This window comes from Patiria miniata, unplaced genomic scaffold (assembly GCF_015706575.1).
Source record: "Patiria miniata isolate m_02_andy unplaced genomic scaffold, ASM1570657v1 HiC_scaffold_16, whole genome shotgun sequence".
Lineage (NCBI taxonomy): Eukaryota > Metazoa > Echinodermata > Asteroidea > Valvatida > Asterinidae > Patiria > Patiria miniata.
This window is the reverse complement of record NW_024037054.1, coordinates 17,368,564-17,389,373: the sequence shown is the minus strand read 5'-3', so window position 1 is coordinate 17,389,373 and position 20,810 is coordinate 17,368,564. Positions and strand designations below refer to the sequence as shown.

Genomic DNA, 20,810 nt, shown 5'->3' with positions numbered 1-20,810 from the left:
TTAATTTTTGGAGTGTTTTTACCTAAAATTTTCGACGGAGTTTCCCTTTTAATAGCACAAGTGTCCAGAAATTCATTTGGAATGTGTCCTAGGTCCGATAAAGTATCTTTCCAGCAACTATTAATGAATTTCATTTTTTGGCCAAAATTTGAAAAAAAATGCAAGGGGTTAACCTTACATTTTTAGTCAAATTTGCCCAAAAATCTAATTTTCTCCAAACAAGGCAGACATCCATCTGGATGCAAGAGGAACATCAATCAATACTCTAACATCCACAATTTGGAAGATTTGCGCTAAAATCATCCATTTTTGGAGAAAAAGCCATTAATTTTTGGAGTGTTTTTACCTGAAATTTTCGACGGAGTTTCCCTTTTAATAGCACATGTGTCCAGCAATTGATTTGGAATGTGTCCTAGGTCCCTTAAGGTATCTATCCAGCAACTATTAATGAATTGCATTTTTTTGGCCAAAATTTGAAAAATTTTGAAAAAATGCAAGGGGGTACATTTTTCGTCAAATTTGGCCAAAAAATTGACTTCCTGTGAACAAGGCAGAAATTCATCTGGATGCAAGAGGAAGATCAATCCATACTCTAACACGCACAATTTTGAAGATTTGGGAAAAAATCTTCCATTTTTGGAGAAAAAGCCATTAATTTTGGAGTGTTTTTACCTAAAATTTTCGACGGAGTTTCCCTTTTAATAGCACAAGTGTCCAGAAATTCATTTGGAATGTGTCCTAGGTCCCTTAAGGTATCTTTCCAGCAACTATTAATGAATTTCATTTTGCGGCCAAAATTTGAAAAAATGCAAGTGGTTCACCTTACATTTTTCGTCAAATTTGGCCAAAAAATTGACTTTCTGTGAACAAGGCAGAAATTCATCTGGATGCAAGAGGAAGATCAATTAATACTCTAACACGCACAATTTTGAAGATTTGGGCAAAAATCTTCCATTTTTGGAGAAAAAGCCATTAATTTTTGGAGTGTTTTTACCTAAAATTTTCGACGGAGTTTCCCTTTTAATAGCACATGTGTCCAGAAATTCATTTGGAATGTGTCCTAGGTCCAATAAGGTACCTTTCCAGCAACTATTAATGAATTTCATTTTTTGTCCAAAATTGGAAAAAAATGCAAGGGGTTAACCTTACATTTTTCGTCAAATTTGGCCAAAAATCGACTTTTCTCCAAAGAGGGCACATCCATCTGGATGCAAGAGGAACATCAATCAATACTCTAACATCCACAATTTGGATTTTGCAAGGGGTTAACCTTACATTTTTAGTCAAATTTGGCCAAAAAATTGACTTTCTCTGAACAAGGCAGAAATTCATCTGGATGCAAGAGGAAGATCAATCAATACTCTAACACGCACAATTTTGAAGATTTGGGCTAAAATCATCAATTTTTGGAGAAAAAGCCATTAATTTTTGGAGTGTTTTTACCTAAAATTTTCGACGGAGTTTCCCTTTTAATAGCACAAGTGTCCAGAAATTTATTTGGAATGTGTCCTAGGTCCCTTAAGGTATCTTTCCAGCAATTATTAATGAATTTCATTTTTTTGCCAAAATTGGAAAAAAATGCAAGGGGTTAACCTTACATTTTTAGTGAAATTTGGCCAAAAATCGACTTTTCTCCAAACAAGGCAGACATCCATCTGGATGCAAGAGGATCATCAATCAATACTCTAACATCCACAATTTGGAAGATTTGCGCTAAAATCATCCATTTTTGGAGAAAAAGCCATTAATTTTTGGAGTGTTTTTACCTAAAATTTTCGACGGAGTTTCCCTTTTAATAGCACATGTGTCCAGCAATTGATTTGGAATGTGTCCTAGGTCCCTTAAGGTATCTTACCAGCAACTTTTCATGAATTTCATTTTTTGGCCAAAATTTGAAAAATGCAAGGGGTTAACCTAACATTTTTCGTCAAATTTGGCCAAAAAATTGACTTTCTCTGAACAAGGCAGGAATTCATCTGGATGCAAGAGGAAGATCAATCAATATTCTAACACGCACAATTTTGAAGATTTGGGCAAAAATCATCCATTTTTTGAGAAAAAGCCATTAATTTTTGGAGTGTTTTTACCTAAAATTTTCGACGGAGTTTCTCTTTTAATAGCACAAGTGTCCAGAAATTCATTTGGAATGTGTCCTAGGTCCGATAAGGTATCTTTCCAGCAACTATTAATGAATTTCATTTTTTGGCCAAAATTGGAAAAAAATGCAAGGGGTTAACCTTACATTTTTAGTCAAATTTGCCCAAAAATCTAATTTTCTCCAAACAAGGCAGACATCCATCTGGATGCAAGAGGAACATCAATCAATACTCTAACACGCACAATTTGTAAGATTTGCGCTAAAATCATCCATTTTTGGAGAAAAAGCCATTAATTTTTGGAGTGTTTTTACCTAAAATTTTCGACGGAGTTTCCCTTTTAATAGCACATGTGTCCAGCAATTGATTTGGAATGTGTCCTAGGTCCCTTAAGGTATCTTTCCAGCAACTATTAATGAATTTCATTTTTTGGCCAAAATTTGAAAAATTTTGAAAAAAATGCAAGGGGGTACATTTTTCGTCAAATTTGGCCAAAAAATTGACTTCCTGTGAACAAGGCAGAAATTCATCTGGATGCAAGAGGAAGATCAATCCATACTCTAACACGCACAATTTTGAAGATTTGGGCAAAAATCTTCCATTTTTGGAGAAAAAGTCATTAATTTTGGAGTGTTTTTACCTAAAATTTTCGACGGAGTTTCCCTTTTAATAGCACAAGTGTCCAGAAATTCATTTGGAATGTGTCCTAGGTCCCTTAAGGTATCTTTCCAGCAACTATTAATGAATTTCATTTTTCGGCCAAAATTTGAAAAAATGCAAGGGGTTAACCTTACATTTTTCGTCAAATTTGGCCAAAAAATTGACTTTCTGTGAACAAGGCAGAAATTCATCTGGATGCAAGAGGAAGATCAATCAATACTCTAACACGCACAATTTTGAAGATTTGGGCAAAAATCTTCCATTTTTGGAGAAAAAGCAATTAATTTTTGGAGTATTTTTCCCATAAATTTTCGACGGAGTTTCCCTTTTAATAGCAAAAGTGTCCAGAAATTCATTTGGAATGTCCTAGGTCCGATAAGGTACCTTTCCAGCAACTATTAATGAATTTCATTTTTTGTCCAAAATTGGAAAAAAAATGCAAGGGGTTAACCTTACATTTTTCGTCAAATTTGGCCAAAAATCGACTTTTCTCCAAAGAGGGCACATCCATCTGGATGCAAGAGGAACATCAATCAATACTCTAACATCCACAATTTGGAAGATTTGCGCTAAAATCATCAATTTTTGGAGAAAAAGCCATTAATTTTAGGAGTGTTTTTACCTTAAATTTTCGACGGAGTTTCCCTTTTTATAGCACAAGTGTCCAGAAATTCTTTTGGAATGTGTCCTAGGTCCCTTAAGGTATCTTTCCAGCAACTATTAATGAATTTCATTTTTTGGCCAAAATTGGAAAAAAATGCAATGATTAACCCTACATTTTTAGTCAAATTTGGCCAAAAATCGACTTTTCTCCAAACAAGGCAGACATCCATCTGGATGCAAGAGGAACATCAATCAATACTCTAACATCCACAATTTGGAAGATTTGCGCTAAAATCATCCATTTTTGGAGAAAAAGCCATTAATTTTTTGGAGTGCTTTTACCTTAAATTTTCGACGGAGTTTCCCTTTTAATAGCACATGTGTCCAGCAATTGATTTGGAATGTGTCCTAGGGCCCTTAAGGTATCTTTCCAGCAACTATTAATGAATTTCATTTTTTGGCCAAAATTGTAAAAAATGCAAGGGGTTAACCTTACATTTTTCGTCAAATTTGGCCAAAAATCGACTTTTCTCGAAACAAGGCAGACATCCATCTGGATGCAAGAGGAACATCAATCAATACTCTAACACGCACAATTTGGAAGATTTGGGCAAACAATAATCTGTTTTTTTTTAAAGGAAGCTATTAATTTTTTGACTGCGTTTACCTTAAATTTTCGACAGGGTTTTTCTTTTTAATAGCACATCTGTCCAGAAATCGATTTGGAATGTGTCCTAGGGCCCTTAAGGTATCTTTCCAGCAACTTTTTAGCAATTTCATTTTTTTGGCCGAAATTGGAAAAAATTAAAAGGGGTTAACCTTACATTTTTAGTCAAATTTGGCAAAAAATGGACTTTTCTCCAAACAAGGCAGAAATTCCTTTGGATGCAAGAAGAAAATCAATCAATATTCTTACACGCACTATTTTGAAGATTTGGCCAAAATCATCCTTTTTTTTGAGAAAAAACTATTAATTTTTTGAGTACTTTTACCTTAAATTTTCGACGGAGTTTTTCCTTTTTAAAAGCACATCTGTCCAGAAATCGATTTGAATTGTATCCTAGGGCCCTAAAGGTATCTTTCCAGCACTTTTTCAGCAATTTCATTTTTTTCGCAAAAATATAAAAAAGGCAAGGGGTTTGCCACACATTTTTCGTTAAATTCGGCCAAAAATCGACTTTTCTCCAAACAAGGCATAAATCCATCTAGATGCAAGAGAAACATCAATCAATACACTAACACGCACAATTTTGAAGATTTGGGCAAAAATCATCTTTTTTTTTTTGGAAAAAGCTTTTAATTTCTTGAGTACTTTTAACTTGCGTTTTCGACTGAGTTTCCCTTTTTAATAACACATCTTTCGAGAAATCAATTCGGAATGTGTCCTAGGTCCTTTAAGCCTTAAGGTATCTTCCCAGCAACTTTTGATCAATTTCATTTTTGGCCGAAATTGAAAAAAAGTGCAAGGGGTAAACCTTACATTTTTAGTCTAATTTTGCCAAAAATGGACTTTTCTCCAAACAAGGCAGAACTTCAATACTCTAACACGTATCAATCAATACTCTAACACGCACTATTTTGAAGATTTGGCCCCAAATCATCCTTTTTATTGGAGAAAAAGCTATTATTTTTTTGAGTGCATGTATCTTAAATTATCCAAAGCATTAAACAAAAACCAGAGGCTTTTAAAAAAAAAATCAAAAAGTTATGTGCTAGTCAAGCTTTCAGGGATCGGTCTGAGCCATAACAATGCCCCAGCCGATCCCTTAGTTCTCTTCCGGGGTCTCGGCGTCCCCGACCAATACACACTTCCTTCCCTATCCATCCATATAACCCCGGAGGGCCAGGCACCATGTAAAAGCAAAGAGCTAAGGGAGGAACAGGGCGGCCCCTAAGCCCTGATCCTCCGAGTGGACCACATGCCCTGAACCTGTACGAAGGCGCCAACCTGGAACTCGCGGACAGTACCAGCAGCAGTGCTTACCGATTAAGCTAAGGTACTGTTGGTGATTTACGACGGGAAATTAAACATCTTATAATGACTGAATGCGCGCGTCGAAAAGCAAAAAGACACCTGCGGGATTCGAACCCGGGCTCCGCGATTCGTAGACGGCGAATCTAACCACTAGGCCATTCCGCTTCCTTAGAATTCTGCTTAAAAACGATTTGTTTGAATAGGCGGAGAAACACGTACTGAACATTGTTGAGTGCATCTGTTTTATCTAGCTCCATGGACGAACAGAAGTCGATATTTCGTGCAACAATGAGCCAACTGTTTTCATTTGTTACGTTTGGAAAATCATTGTATGCGGCAGCCTCGTTAGTCGGACTATACGTGGGCTAAACCTACCTATCGTTACGCAACAATGAACACCGTGATTATGCAGGCCTTGTTGAAAAAGCATCATGTGCGTTCAGGGGCGGACCAGGAAATTTTGCGGGGGGGGGGGGGGTTGATGTCCAGGCCCGTCAGACGTTCATATCCGATTGCGGCGGAAAGTGTCATTATTAGAATAATTATATATTTTTTCATTTTTGCGATTTTGGACCGGAGGGGGGGGGGGGGGATTTCGACCCCTCTGGATCCGCGCCTGACTTCTCCTCTTCGTATTAAGACAGATACAGATTCTCAACTCCGTCACTACTACTTCCACATTATACGGACGTCTTTAAAAAAGGAAATAAATTGTTTTACGGATTTGTTTGTTAACACTATAATCGGGCCTCTGTTCAGTTCGCCGTTTCCAACAGTCTTTCATTAGCCTGTAATCAAACAGTGTTTTCCTGAAAAATAATGTAAGCAGTATGTTCTCATCCTTAATTCTATAAAACGAAATCAAACGTAGGGCGCTGTTCTTGATGTGCATCATAACCTTTCGCTCGTAACCCGCTCCCCCACCCCGCCCTGCAAACAGTTCTGACGAAAACGAATTGGAATGTGTTCTAGGGTCCCTTAGGCATCTTCCCTGCAAGTTTCAAACAATTATATTTTTTGACCAAAATTGACAAACATGTAAGGGGTTAGCATTACATTTCTAGACACAAGAATGTACATAACACGGTTTGCGCACTCGAGCGTAAGCCCTTTTGTGAGAGGTCACAACACAGGCACAGCAACTTTGAAGCAATTTCATTTTTTCGGCTTGAATTGAAAAAAATGCAAGGGTTAACCTTACATCTTTCGTCAAATTTGGCCAAAAATTGACTTTCTCCAAACAAGGCATAAATTCATCTGGATGCAAGAGGAACATCAATCAGTACTCTAGCACACACACAATTTTGAAGATTTGGGCAAAAATCATCCAGGTTTTTTTGGAGGAGCCATATATTTTTTGAGTGCTTTTACTTTAAATTTTCGACGGAGTTTCCCTTTTTAATAGCACATCTGTCCAGAAATCGATTTGGATTGTGTCCTAGGGCCCTTAAGGTATCTTTCCAGCAACTTTTCAGCAATTTCATTTTTTTCGACAAAATTGGAAAAAAATGCGAGGGGTTAACCTTACATTTTTTAGTCGAAGTTGGCCAAAAATCGACTTTTCTCCAAACAAGGCAGAAATCCATCTGGCTGCAAGAGGAACATCAATAAATACTTTAACACGCCCAATATTCAAGGTTTCGTCAGGTTTGTATTTTTAAAGCCTTTATTTTAAGAGACTTTTACATTCTGTCAAAGGGTCTACTTATCTGAGAACAAAATACAATTTGTGAATTTACCTTCGAATAATTTGATTCTGGATTTTTTCCGTGAATGGATTTGACGTTGAAGTGAATGCAAACAATTTAACTGAACACCTACCCGATAGCGTTCTTCTTTTGTTAATTAATAACTGATGGATCATTTAACAATAACTGATGAAATGAATAAAGGATTGGAAAGATTTCCATACACGAAGTTCACTCAACACCCTGTGTACAAACCCTATGAGATTGGACTGAGAAATTCTAAGTGTTTTCTAAGAAAATGCTTGTATTTTCTCACTGCTCAAATTGACTTTGATGACATAAAATTGCTATCTGGGGGCTTGTTAGTCAAAACAGAGGAAAATTAGTGAACTTCGTATATGGAAATCTTTCCAAAGGATTCACAAAGTACACAGTTTGCAGCAAAGTTGATGCAGAAATAGTATGATTCCGAGTATTTTAATACCTTTATATGTGTACATATACCATCACACAAACATGGGCGTCGCCAGGATTTTTTTCTAGAGGGGGGCAAAACATATTTTTCCCAAAAACTTCCTGTATTTTTCAACATATTCTCCATTTATCAGTTTTAGAGGGGGGCAGGGACATTTAGGCCCCTCCCCCTTAAGTCATTAAATTTACACCACTATGACTTCGCGCCTCTTTCTCTTTTCTTTTTTATCTTTTCTTTTTCTTCCTTTTTTTTGTTTTTTTGTTGCTTTTTCGGGGGGGGGGGGGGGGCCTCGCGACGCCCATGCACACAAACGCGTTCTCTAACAATTGAATAAACCATAAGTATATATTACTCTTGAATGAAACCCAAGTGAAGGTCGTACAGATACACACACACACATGTAGCCAGCACCCAATTCCATGATATTCATCGCAACTTGCGATGAATCGCAGCTGCAAGTACCTGCAAAGCGTCCTGCGATCCATTTGACAAAACATGTCACAAGTGCAACTCATCGAACGTGTATTTATCAGGGATATCACAACTCGGTGACTGTTTTATGTATTTAGTCAGCAGACAGTAAATAGTTATCTGATATTCAACAAAGAGTTGTCGGGTGTCCTCTTTTTTTAAACATAAAACAAAATGGCGGACGTGTGATGCAATTTTAAAGGAAAACAAGCTCTCAGTGGACTGTATAGCTACTTTCAAATTTTAACTGTAATAATTCATAACTATTCAATGCATTTTACATTTACACCATTACACACATTGTCTCGGTAGTGTAGTCTTGTTTATGTATTTTTATGGCATAAAACTGGCTAAGAAATGGACGCTTTTTGTAATGACCACTAGACACGTAACTTGTGACGTGTTTTAAGCTGTTGTCAATTAACTTAACAACACATTCAACACATCCCAAGTTTTGTGAAATGGATCATACGACGCGTCGCGAGTTGCGACGTGTTACACATTGTATCTGGAGTTGCTACGCATCGCAGTTCTTCATGAAATTGGGTGCTGGAGCCTTAAAAAAGAAGAGAAATAGAAGGAAAGCAAACAAACTGTTTTAGAGTAAAATGAAATGTGTGTTTCCAAAAAGCAATTATGGAAACTACTTCTAGATGAACAAAAAATAAACTAAAAATATGGACTTCATGTATTCTCTTTTGAATATCACAGATTAATGAATGTAATGCATCCTGATCTGATGAATATCAGTATGTAGGTTTTCCTATGAAACCACACAATTTCAGCAGCATATTAATGAATAAAATCGAAGACAAAACTGTAAACTGAAAGGGATATTTACAATCGCAATCCCAATTACGACAGAAGGAACGCTTATCTTTAGCTGAAAAAAAGAAAGAAAGAAAAAACTGACAAAAGATATAAATGGGGAAGTGTATGTCTTAAATCCTTAAGTCAGTGGTAAATATGCAATATTTATTCGTTTAACCATTTTACAATGGTGGTTGATGTCAAAATAATGGAAGATGTACGTAACACAATTTAATGGTTTTGTAGAGAATATACATCATGCAGGATGTCACTTTTGAGGACTCGGAAGCAAACAGCTTAAATACATGTATTTTGCATCATTTTGGCAGAACACACGTCTCACAAATACCAAAACGGATATATTTCATGTGCAGGATTGTTGCTGCTGCAGACTTTTAAATCTCAGTTTATGGGGTCACACTTAAAATGTACTGAACATGGCCCTTTATTCTAAAAAATATAGAAAGAAACCAAAAATACCCACTTTTTTGTTTCCGTGTTTCAAAATCATTCATTCATGATTATAAAAATTCTCACATCAAAAGTCACACAATTATACTGGTTAATCTTATTTACAGTGATAATTGACATTGAATGAAGCGTTGACTGTTCTGGTAGGCCATCGGCCTCGGTCCAAAATTTTGGCCACCGGTATCAAATGAGGGGAATAATCGTCATAGCGATTTTTGGCAAGGTATACACCTCCAGAGTTGGAAAATATGTGATAGCATTGCAGCGGTGGCAGCTTTTTGGGTGTTATCACCCTTTTTTTCCCCAAAATGTCCATCAAAATGATTGTTACCACTCTAGGGGCGGTATACCTTGCGCATGCGCACTATAATCATTTATGCCCTGATTTGATACTGACCAAACCCCCAGGCTGATGGCCTATGGTTTGGCAAATCTGCCCAGGACAGACTTGCAAATTCAAGAATCAATTTCATCATAAAAGTATTCCCCCCCCCACATTTCAGCACACTCATTTACCAACCTTTCTTCCAAACCCAGGTATAGTAGCTGGGAACCTGTGCATTGATGTTCACAATCCAAGGGGTATGGCCCATTAGTGATGATACACTTCTTCTGATTGGTTGGGTAGAAAGGTTAAAGGATGTGACAACCAATGAATGTTGGTGTTACAAACAGAGAGTGAGCCCAAGTTATGGACTGTTTGGTCTTTACTCTCAGATTTGGACCATTAGTGATAATACACTTTTTCTGATTGGGTTGAGTAGAAACGTTAAGGGTACGATAACCAATGAACGGTGTTGTTACATACAGGGAGTAAGCCTGGGCCAAGTTCGCGCAAGGACCATTAGTCGACTAGTGGTTGATTTGTGACGTACCTTACGCCTGCGCACTGATAGCAACGTGCGAACGTCTCTAGTCAAACGCTGGTCAAAATGTCATCGCAAAACTTCTGGATCCTGGCTCTCTGCTGTACGTTATGAATGCGCGCGGCTATGTTACCAGCGAAGCAACCAACCCCAGTAGGTTGGTTCCAAATAGTCGACTAGCGTAGTCAACCATCGTCGACTAGACAGAGTTCGGGCAAGCGTTAGTCGACCAATGGTTAACTATAGTCCTTGCGCGAACTTGCCCCAAGTCATAGACTATTGGGTCTTTACTCTCATATTTGGCCCATTAGTGATGATACACTTCTTCTGATTGGTTGGGTAGAATGGTTAAAAGGGTACGACAACCAATGAACGGTGTTGTTAAATACAGGGAGTAAGCCAAGTCATAGATGAGTAGGCTTTATCTTCAGATCTGGCCCATTGGTTTCAGGTCAGCTGACACCTCAAACTCACAACCCGTCGCCTCCACCACGTGCTCAATCGTCACGCCGTCAGCAATCTCCATGAGCGTCAGTCCTGTCTCCCTGTCAACATTGAAGACACACTGCAGGAAGAAATGATCATAAACAGATGTGAAAGGTTAACCCATTACAATGTGGAAGATGTACTACATGAACATGGTATTTACATTGTATTTATTCCCCGATGAATACATACAACCATACAGGGCTGGGGCAATTTTGAGGCAGTACAGGGAGTAACAGGCAGGGCAGTTTGGGGCGGTACAGGGAGTAAAAGGCAGGGCGGTTTTTGGCAGTACAGGGAGTAACAGGCAGGGTGATTGGGGGGGGGGGGGTACAGGGAGTAAATGGCAGGGCAGTTTGGGGCGTTACAGGGAGTAACAGGCAGGGCAGTTTTTTGGGGGGTACAGGAAGTAACAGGCAGGGCAGTTTGGGGCAGTACAGGAAGTAACAGACAGGGCAGTTTGGGGCAGTACAGGAAGTAACAGACAGGGCAGTTTGGGGCAGTACAGGAAGTAACAGGCAGGGCAGTTTGGGGCAGTACAGGAAGTAACAGGCAGAGCAGTTTGGGGCGGTACAGGGAGTAACAGGCAGGGCAGTTTGGGGCGGTACAGGGAGTAAAAGGCAGGGCGGTTTTTGGCAGTACAGGGAGTAACAGGCAGGGTGATTGGGGGGGGGGGGTACAGGGAGTAAATGGCAGGGCAGTTTGGGGCGTTACAGGGAGTAACAGGCAGGGCAGTTTTTTGGGGGGTACAGGAAGTAACAGGCAGGGCAGTTTGGGGCAGTACAGGAAGTAACAGACAGGGCAGTTTGGGGCAGTACAGGAAGTAACAGACAGGGCAGTTTGGGGCAGTACAGGAAGTAACAGGCAGGGCAGTTTGGGGCAGTACAGGAAGTAACAGGCAGGGCAGTTTGGGGCAGTAAAGGAAGTAACAGACAGGGCAGTTTGGGGCAGTACAGGCAGGGCAGTTTGGGGCAGTACACTACAGGGAGTAACAGGCAGGGCAGTTTGGGACAGTACAGGGAATAATAGGCAGGGCAGTTTGGGGCCGTACAGGGAGTAACAGGCAGGGCAGTTTGGGGCGGCACAGGAAGTAACAGGCAGGGCAGTTTGGGGCGGTACAGGGAGTAACAGTTCACACCCCACTCATCATTTCTGTAGTGATCATATTCACACACTTTTCCCCAGTCAGTGGCATGCACCATGAGTCCAGCACCTTGGGCTTGCTTCCCTTGTATAATGGCTCAGCCCTTCCCTACCCATCTCATGTTCCCCCTTTCAAGATAGCCCCGCCCAAACCTCACACCCCACTCACCATTTCTGTAATGATCATATCCACACACTTCTCCCCAGTCAGTGGCAAGGCAAAGCTATCCAGTATCTTAGCCTTGCATCCCTTTTATAACGGGCCAGCCCCTCCCTTCCGCTTCCAAATCCCCCCCCCCCCCCTTCAAGACAACCCCGCCTTACTTCACACCCCACTCACCATTTCTGTAATGATCATATCCACACACTTTTCCCCAGTCAGTGGCAAGGCACAGTTATCCAATATCTTAGGCTTGCCTCCCTTGGCTTGGTGCTCCATGGTCACGACGACCTTGGTCCTCGCCGCTGAGACCAAGTCCATGGCCCCGCCCATCCCCTTCACCATCTTGCCCTGCAAATAATATACCAAATTTGATTAAGAATACGCACAATTTCTGTAATACAAATCTTAATTCGTGAAATTCTCAAATTACAGTATTTTTTTTTATAACCCCTATTTAGGCTGTAATTGCCCATCTCGTTAGCGTAGTGAATAACGCACGCAGAATGAATGGACAAAAATACCGGCGCATTCTTCAAATTTCAATCATGAATGTAAGTGCAAGATTGGCCAAATTTTTTAAAATGTTTAATGCTGTATATTACATGTCTTATTAGCACAGTGAGAATAAAATGCAAGCAGAATACTCACACTGAAAACATGGGGCTTTTATTTTCTTACTTGAACATAAATTGCATGAGGGCTTGAAAAAACTTTTTAAGCCAAATTCCATCAGCTATTCACTACTACTGTATCTGGCAGCATGTGAGATATTTCTTGTCTGTTAAGTGTGGTTCTGAGCAGAGCTCATAATTAGATTAATATTTTGAGCAGCATAGTGGCACAGGATGTTACAGACAAAAGGAAAGATCATTTTTGAGATAAAAACGCTTAAACATACTGGTATCATCCAGTTGGCCAGGTCACCGTACTTGGACACCTGCATAGCACCAAGCATCGTCAGATCTATGTGGCCCCTGTGTACAAACAATAGAAAGTTTACAAGTGATGTTAATCCCAAATTCCTTACGTTTGTAAAAAATCCTATAAAAATTGGAGGATTAAAGACTGTTAGGGTTAAGTTAGGGCATACAATTGTCTAGATGCACTCCGTGCATGAACGGCAGATAGCACCAATAATGAGAGCTCTGTGTGCGGGGCACACTGCACGGGTGCACTGGTCTGTGCAAGTACGGCACAAAGTACGCAAGAATAATTTGGGTAATCCTTACTTTTAGGACACCTCTATTTTGTACGAGTTCTGTTCAAAACTGACTTTTGCAGATGACTGTCCAGTACCAAAGTGACTTTTGCAGGCTAAAGCAGTCTTTTTTTCTTCAATTCATGTTAGTTGTAATTTTGAAAGCACTTTCAAAGAAAATGTGACTAAATTCTACCTTTTTTTGCAGTTCGCCATCTTGCTTTTTTAATATATTTTCTGTTTGTCATCGTCGTCTTTAACCCCTCATAAATCAAAGCCCTGTCCTCTTTTTACAAAATTAAACCTTCTGATATTCAAGAAGGTGTCATTGCCAAATGTTCAAATGTGCCAAGAAATATCAGAATGTCACTTTTGAGTGTCATTTAGTCAGCTGTTTTGGTGAATCTTTAACCTTATATAGGAAAGGGGTCCTAAAGGTAAGGATTACCATAATTTGATTTTGATCAAGCACAAACCCATACATCGCTGCATTGGCACCATCATACCCATAGTCCCTCGAACTTCAGTCTGATTGTAAACATTAAAGGGCGCCCGTGTGTCGAGTCCATTTTGGTTTTGACAGGCTTACGTCTTTCACATTGTCCAGATTTCATAAAGAGACAATTCTTTTATTAACTACCAGACTAAGTGGGGTGGGGTGGGGGGGGGGGGGGTGGCCTGGCGGTTAAGGTTTATGACTTTACATTTACTTTATTACTCGGGAATAAACAGTAAAAACCAACACATACAAATTAGAGGACAACAACAGAAAACAAAAAGAACCTAACAGCTCCCGAAGGATTGCCTAAAAGAGACAAAGTCTGTGTCGAGGAGCTCTCCTGACTGAAAAGGTTCACACACAAAATGCATTGAATTAAAATGATTCACAGCCAGAGGGTCAGGGGTTCAAATATGTTGTGTCCTTGGGCAAGCCACTTCTCCCCCACTTGCTCCTCTCCACCCAGGAGTAAGGGTACCGGCATTAGCTGGGAAATAACCTGCGATGGACTAGCATCCCATCCAGGGGAATAGATATATTCTCAGTCAAATCATGCCACATAAACCAGAGATCAATGCCCGCCTGATGAGCTATATAGGCGCTAAACAGACTTTCCTTTGCACCGAATGGACAGGGTAATAATGATATAGCATCTTGAGCAACAATGTTTGTGAAAACGAGCGCTTTATAAATACACACTTTTTCAGTTATCACAACTATTTATCGGACTAAATTGTATCTTTCTGGAAACCGGAATAATAACTTGGTATAAAACTTGTCATCGAGGGTAGCAATTACAAGCAGGGTTGGCTGCAACCTACCCTCGGATCATGGCGAAGGAGTCGTCACTTGAGAAGTAGGAAGCACCAGGGATGACCGTCACCGTCTCCTTGCCGGCGTTGATCAGGTCAGGGTCCTCCTGGCCCTTCACTGGGAATGGACCCTTGGATTATGAAAAAAAAAGGCCAAATTTAGTCCAATTTCACAGAGCTGGTAATTGCAGATATTTGCTAAGCATAGACAATACTGGCTTAGTAAAAAAAAAAAAAAAAAGACCATCAGCTGAAATGTCATGGACAGAAAGGCTCAAGGTACGCTCTGAATTTCCCAGACTGCTCATTTTTTCCAGCTAAACATATCTGACAATACCCAGGATGAAGAGAAGAGACTCTTTAGCTGTTTTAAACTTCTAAAAATTTCAGATTTTTACTTCCAAAATTCAGATGTTCAATTCTAAAAATCAGATTTTAAACAGCGTGTTTCCTGACCCTTGATATTCCTGTGCTCTATATATGACAAGCATAAATCTCACTAACGACAACACTTTAACCCTGCGCAGCGTTTACAAGAAATGTGTATCAGGAGTCGCCACCTGCGTACCCTTGGGACGCAGGTACTTCTCCCACTACGCAAGACCCTATCCATGTCAAAACAACACAATAACATGTGCCAGACCCTCTCCAGGCAGTTGCCAGACAGGGCACTTAAAAGATAATTGACTGGCGGCTGTGGTTTGCGGCTATGAAGGGAGATGGCTGTGTCAAGTTACAGGTGTTTGTATATGTTTCAATGAGACTTGGCAGGAGGCCTGGTCGAAAGTTTGTTGATCCAGCTTGGGTGAAGCCCTGGCTGCAAAGTTCATTGAACCAGCTTATTTGGCAAGGGGCGAATGAGGATTAGATGGAAGGTGACCGTCATTGGCCCTCAATTTCTTTCTTTTTTTCAAAAAAATCGGGGTACGCAGGTCACTCTGCGCAGGGTTAACATGCAGCATCACAACTAATATCTTAGTTAGCAATTACATCACATGCTTTTGCAATATCATAAGATATACAAAAAGAAAGCTCCATTTGTATTCTGAGCCAAATGTAGACCTGTTGGGAGACTTCACTTTTCTCCGCGCACGATGAGTTTACCCAGAGCACTTCCTACACGAGGCAAATTCTGTGACTTTTTTCCCCAAATGCAGTATCGAATTGCAATCTCAGAAGCACTCTACCTCAACTCAACTCACCAATCCCAGCACGCCGTTCTCACTCTGTAGTAGCACGCTGATTCCTGGCTTGATGTAGTTACTGGCAAGCATGGGTATACCTATGCCAAGATTAGCTGTGAATCACCATCAGTTAAGGACAATGGATAAACACAACAGAAACAACAGTCCCTACAAAATACCTGGCTCTTTGGAGAATAATCTTCCTATCTTTTCGGCTGGAGGGTATAAACAGACACAAAAACATTTTTTGAAATTTTAAAACATCCAATATTTCAGAGACAACACTAATAATAATAATTGTGGGTATTTATAAAGCGCACGTATCCACCATTAGTGGTGCTCAATGCGCTACATCATTATCACCCTGCTCATTGGGCCAATGAAACATTCCAATGACAATCTCAGCTCCCTGGGGAGTATACAGCTCCTTGCTGCCATTTTGGCGCAAAGCAGCTTAAATCAACCACAATAGCCATCTCTGCCCTCACAGGTACCCATTTACTCCTCGGTGGAGAGAAGCAATGAGTGACAAAGTGCCTTGCCCAAGGGCACACGCACCATAGCCGCAGACTGGACGCACCACAAGCCCACCTTGCGAATTACCCGCAGACCACGCATTCAATGCTCCAGACCACGAGGCGGCAGCACTCCACTATTATGTGTCCACAAAAATATCACAAAAAAATTGCTCTTCCTGCGAAGTAAATTATTCTTGAAAAGGGCAAGCTAAGGCCAAAAAAAAAAGTCTCCGGTTTCTGGTATGCGCGCGCGTCGCCGTAGCCATGCGCGTCGGCAAAATGAAAAAGTTTTTTTTCAATGAAAGATGATGTCTCAAAACCGCCAAACTCACTGGTTTGACTGGAATCCTGCTGCTGCACAATTTTAACGTGTTTTTAGATTGGGTTATGGTCCAGAATAAGCTTTATGTGGCCTCTCTGGACTCCCATATATATTTGCACTAAGTTTAGTCGGGCACCATTCATGCCATTTGCAGTCATCAGCCGACATTTGAAGCAAAAAAATCAGGTAAAAAAAAAAAAAAGCCGCGTCGCAGCACCACTTTTTGGGCAAGCTCCATACCAGAAACCGGAGACTTTTTTTTTTTGGCCTAAACATTAAATGTCCAGATTTTAAAAGATTTTTTAATAGTATAATAAAGTTGAACAAAGAAATTGACTGTAGCAGGAGCTGAACCTTCAACCTCCAGATTACCATACTGGAACCCTTATCCAGAGGTCACAGGTTGAAATACTCCTCCAGTCATATTTCTTTGCTCAAGTCGATAGATGCATGCACATAGTCAGTTTTCCTTTGTGGTATATTGATCACTTTACAAAGCATCAACTTCTCCCAAGTGAAGAAATCCTGAAATTTATCTTCCAAAATAAAGAATGGAATCTGGCTCTATCTGAGTAGCTGAATGTTTGAAGTTTCCCAGATTAAGGCTTGCCACTCTTCATCCAGGTGGGCAATTCCACGGTTACTCACGTTACATTTTCGTAATGTGAGTAACCGTTTTTGTGCGTCTTGTTTATCATACATAACACATTTTTCTGGATGTCATCTTTGGTGCTTAGGTAGGTCTAGGTCTACTCTATCTACCATAGGGATAACAGTTATTAAACCTTTTCAGTAAGGTAATTACAGCCCAAGGAAACTCAAAAGTACATCAAACATGTAACGTGAGTAACCGTGGAATTGCCCAGGTGCAGTTGCTCTAAAGTGTTATCTTGTTGGCGATCTGTGAAGGATACCATACATGCCGTCTTTGAATTCTAAGGCAGCTCTTCTGATGATACGTTCTCTCGTTAACGCTGTCTCTGACTTGGGCTTCTGGTTTGCGTCTTCTTGCTTCAGTGTTAACCTCTGATGGGATACATGTACATGTATTAAAGGGAAAATACAACATTTGCAAACATCAAAAAATAAAACTACCAAATCATTTTGAAATACCTTGCTGGACTGTTAGTGAATGACAGTGTAAAAGCATCCTGTAAAATTATGGCACCTGGTTTACTGTCATTTTCAAGAAAAGTGGTATTTTTGTATCAATTTCCAACGCTGGTCGGCTGACCAGCGTTGGAAAAAACTGGCTTTTTTTCAAATACTGGCCCCAATTGACCATCGCACTTGTTTGCAATCGATTACACACCTATGAACGGGTACAAGCCAGCTAGACCGGTTCCCTGACCTTACAATTCCCCAATGTATGTAAACTGCTCTGTTTCTTCTTATATGAAGTCAGGGAACCAGACTACAGGAAAATGATTGTTTTTTCTTGGTTTTTATAGCATTTTCGAACCCAAAACTTCAAAAAAGTCAGTGTAACTATATTTGGTATATATTTCCAAACCCCCAATTCCATCCATTTCTGAAAATTACAGCAAAAGCAAATGATGTATATTCCCTTTAATGGTGTATAAACAAAGGCATGGTAATCTGAAAATAAAGGATTGGTATGGTTAAGTTGTTGGACACTATCGATGTGGTTGCTTCATAAAGGGTAGTTTATCTGCCCTCAAGAAAAAGCCATACTTGAATCCCTGCGGTAATGGACGACCGAGCACCAGTGATTTCAAAACAACAGCTAAGAAAAACTCATCTATTGCCAAGTTTGCCTGATTCAGTTGTATGAGCCGTTCCTACAAATATATGTCGGTACGGAACATTCAGGCAACAAGGTCAAGCTGATACTGACTGAGACAGAGAGAACTCTCCCAATGTGTAGTAGACTTGGCTTGTGATTGGATATAGAGGGTCACTGGTGCAAATCCAGTCAGTATCACTTTTCTTAAGGGTTTTTGTCCCCAATTCTCAGGTTTTGTTCGAATGTAACATAATAGCTGCGAGGAGTTTGGTTTGACAGACTTGGAAAGGCTCTTAGGAAAAAAAAAACACAAGGGCATTGGTACCAAAGGGGAAAGGGTTCAGAGGGTGTGATAGAGACATACTTTTGTTGGCAAAATCAGGTCACTTTCTGCAAAAGACTTACCACCGTAAACGGCAATACCTGGTGTATGATGGTGTCCACCCCTACCCAACCTGAGTAAAGTGTCCCCTGGTGATAGAAGATGTGTCTCTCCCCCCCCCCCCTCCAACACCCTCCTCCAATGACCCTTTGATCTCTGGTAGTGCAGTTTGAGTTTAATAATAGCAAGTGAATATTCCAAAGACAACAAACCTCTATTCTCTTCTCTAATTTGTCAGACTTAACAACTCGCTGCACATAGATGCTTGGTACGTGGATGCTCTCCGGGTCAAAAGTGCCAACGTCCACAATTTCCTCTACCTACATTGCAACACAGTAGACAAGGGAAACGCTTACAAATAGTTTACATCAAACATTCAACTCAGCAGACACAAATGTCACTGGTAAACAATTGGAAGAAGTTTTTGATGTAGACAGGATATAGTTCTTATCGTTTCGGTTTGCGGTAACACCATGTAGTAATAACTACTGCTCAGTAGATATTTCGTTCTGAAAAGAACTTGTCCTGCTTGTTATCAAGTTTCGCTAAGTAATTTTAGTTCTGATAAGAACATTCCTGCTTTAAGTTCTAAAAGACAAGTTCTTAATTGGGGGATCACAAACAAAAGTTGGATATCTCAGTTGGTAGAGTGTCATTATGGTGTTCCGGAGGTGGCGGGCTCAAATCAGTTTGGTTTCTTCATTCAATCTTATCATTAAAGATGTACTAACATATAAACGTAAATATAAATTTCAACAAAGTATTTCAGAGTCATTGAAGTTTGTACCTCTGCGATGGTAATCTTGGCTGCCTTAGCCATGGAAGGGTTGAAATTCCGGGCTGTTTTCCTGAAGATGAGGTTGCCGGCCTTGTCTGCTTTCCAGGCCTTGACCAGGGCAAAGTCTCCTGTGATGGCCCTCTCCATGATGTATTCCCTGCCGTTAAATTGCCTTGCCTGCAGAATGACCGTAAAGTTATAATAATAAATGACATTCCGGGCGGTTTCCCCGATGATGGCCGCCTCGATCTGACAATACAGAAGGAAAATCACATCTAGCAACAAGCAGAAATTCTGAACCACTTTTTAACAGATAAATGTTGGGGAAAAAGATATCTAACAAAGCACTTCAATGGAGTACCGAAGTGTGACCTCATTTCGAACTAGAAAATGAAGTGCAAACGAATGGAGTACGCGCGCGTGTTGGTTCGCGGGCTGAAACACGCGCTAATGTCTTTCACACACATTTTGTGCGTGTGACGTATTCACCTCGGTACTCCATATGGGTGCAAGAAAATGGAACCTTGATAGGTTGTCATTCATTATAAAAACTTCTATGTTGAACTGAGTCTTCCAGAAAGTTATTGAAGCATTTTCTGTCAACTTGGATGTCACAACTCAAAATTCTTCACAAAATCTACTTGGAAACCACGAACTAGCGCAGGCAACATTAACTTAGAATGTACAAATTTACAGTCCAAACTTTGACGGAGCATTTCCATTTTTGTTTGTTGAAAAATGTCCACCATTCATCACAGTTTTACCCCCTTTTATAATAATAATAAATGGAGCATTTATAAAGCGCTTTTAACAAAGATCAAAGCGCTGTACAAAACTACAAAACTACAATCTACAAATAAACAAGGCAAAAACAAAAACAAAACAAAAAAAAACCTTAATTTAAGAATAACTCAAGGGAACCAGGAGATAATGAGAGGTAAAGATGAAGGTGAATTGATTAAAGAAACAGATGTGTTTTGAGAGATTTCTTGAAGGTGATGATTGATGATGCAAGTCGGATGTGTTGAGGGATCTTGTTCCACTCCCTGGGGCCAGCAATCGAGAAAGCTTTGTCACCTGTGGTTTTAGTGTTAATAGGAACATGTAATCGGGAAGTGTCTGTTGAAGACCTAAGCCCCGCCCTACCTGATTGATACAAAGAGAGTAAATCGGTCAGGTAGGAAGGAGCCAGACAGTGTTGTGTTTTGTAAACGTATAGAATTAATTTGAAAAGAATACGTGTTTTATCGAAATATACTTTCTAGCATGGTTTTATGGGTTAGGGGCACCGTAATTCTTACCTCTCTGGGCTCACTGGTTATCGCTATTTTGCCTGGCTCATCACCGTATTTGATCGGTGCCCCGCCTAAGTGAACTAGCGTCCCATAGGCAGTAGGGGTGTAGAATGCAGGGACACCTGCCCCACCGGCTCGGATCCTCTCTGCCAATGTACCCTAAAAATA

The 20,810-nt window shown here is 40.1% G+C and overlaps 1 protein-coding gene across 1 annotated transcript; it reads right to left on the bottom strand.

Moving 5' to 3' along the window:
- Positions 1 to 10,312: 10,312 nt before the first annotated feature.
- LOC119723165 (succinyl-CoA:3-ketoacid coenzyme A transferase 1, mitochondrial-like) lies at positions 10,313 to 20,801 on the bottom strand (the record flags this gene model as incomplete). The annotated part of the gene is given in 9 exon segments (XM_038193724.1): positions 10,313 to 10,680; positions 12,085 to 12,255; positions 12,806 to 12,881; positions 14,426 to 14,547; positions 15,619 to 15,713; positions 17,355 to 17,466; positions 18,782 to 18,889; positions 19,357 to 19,524; positions 20,649 to 20,801. Coding segments are annotated over 9 exon segments (1,143 nt in total), but the record flags the coding sequence as incomplete, so codon positions are not given.
- Positions 20,802 to 20,810: the final 9 nt, after the last annotated feature.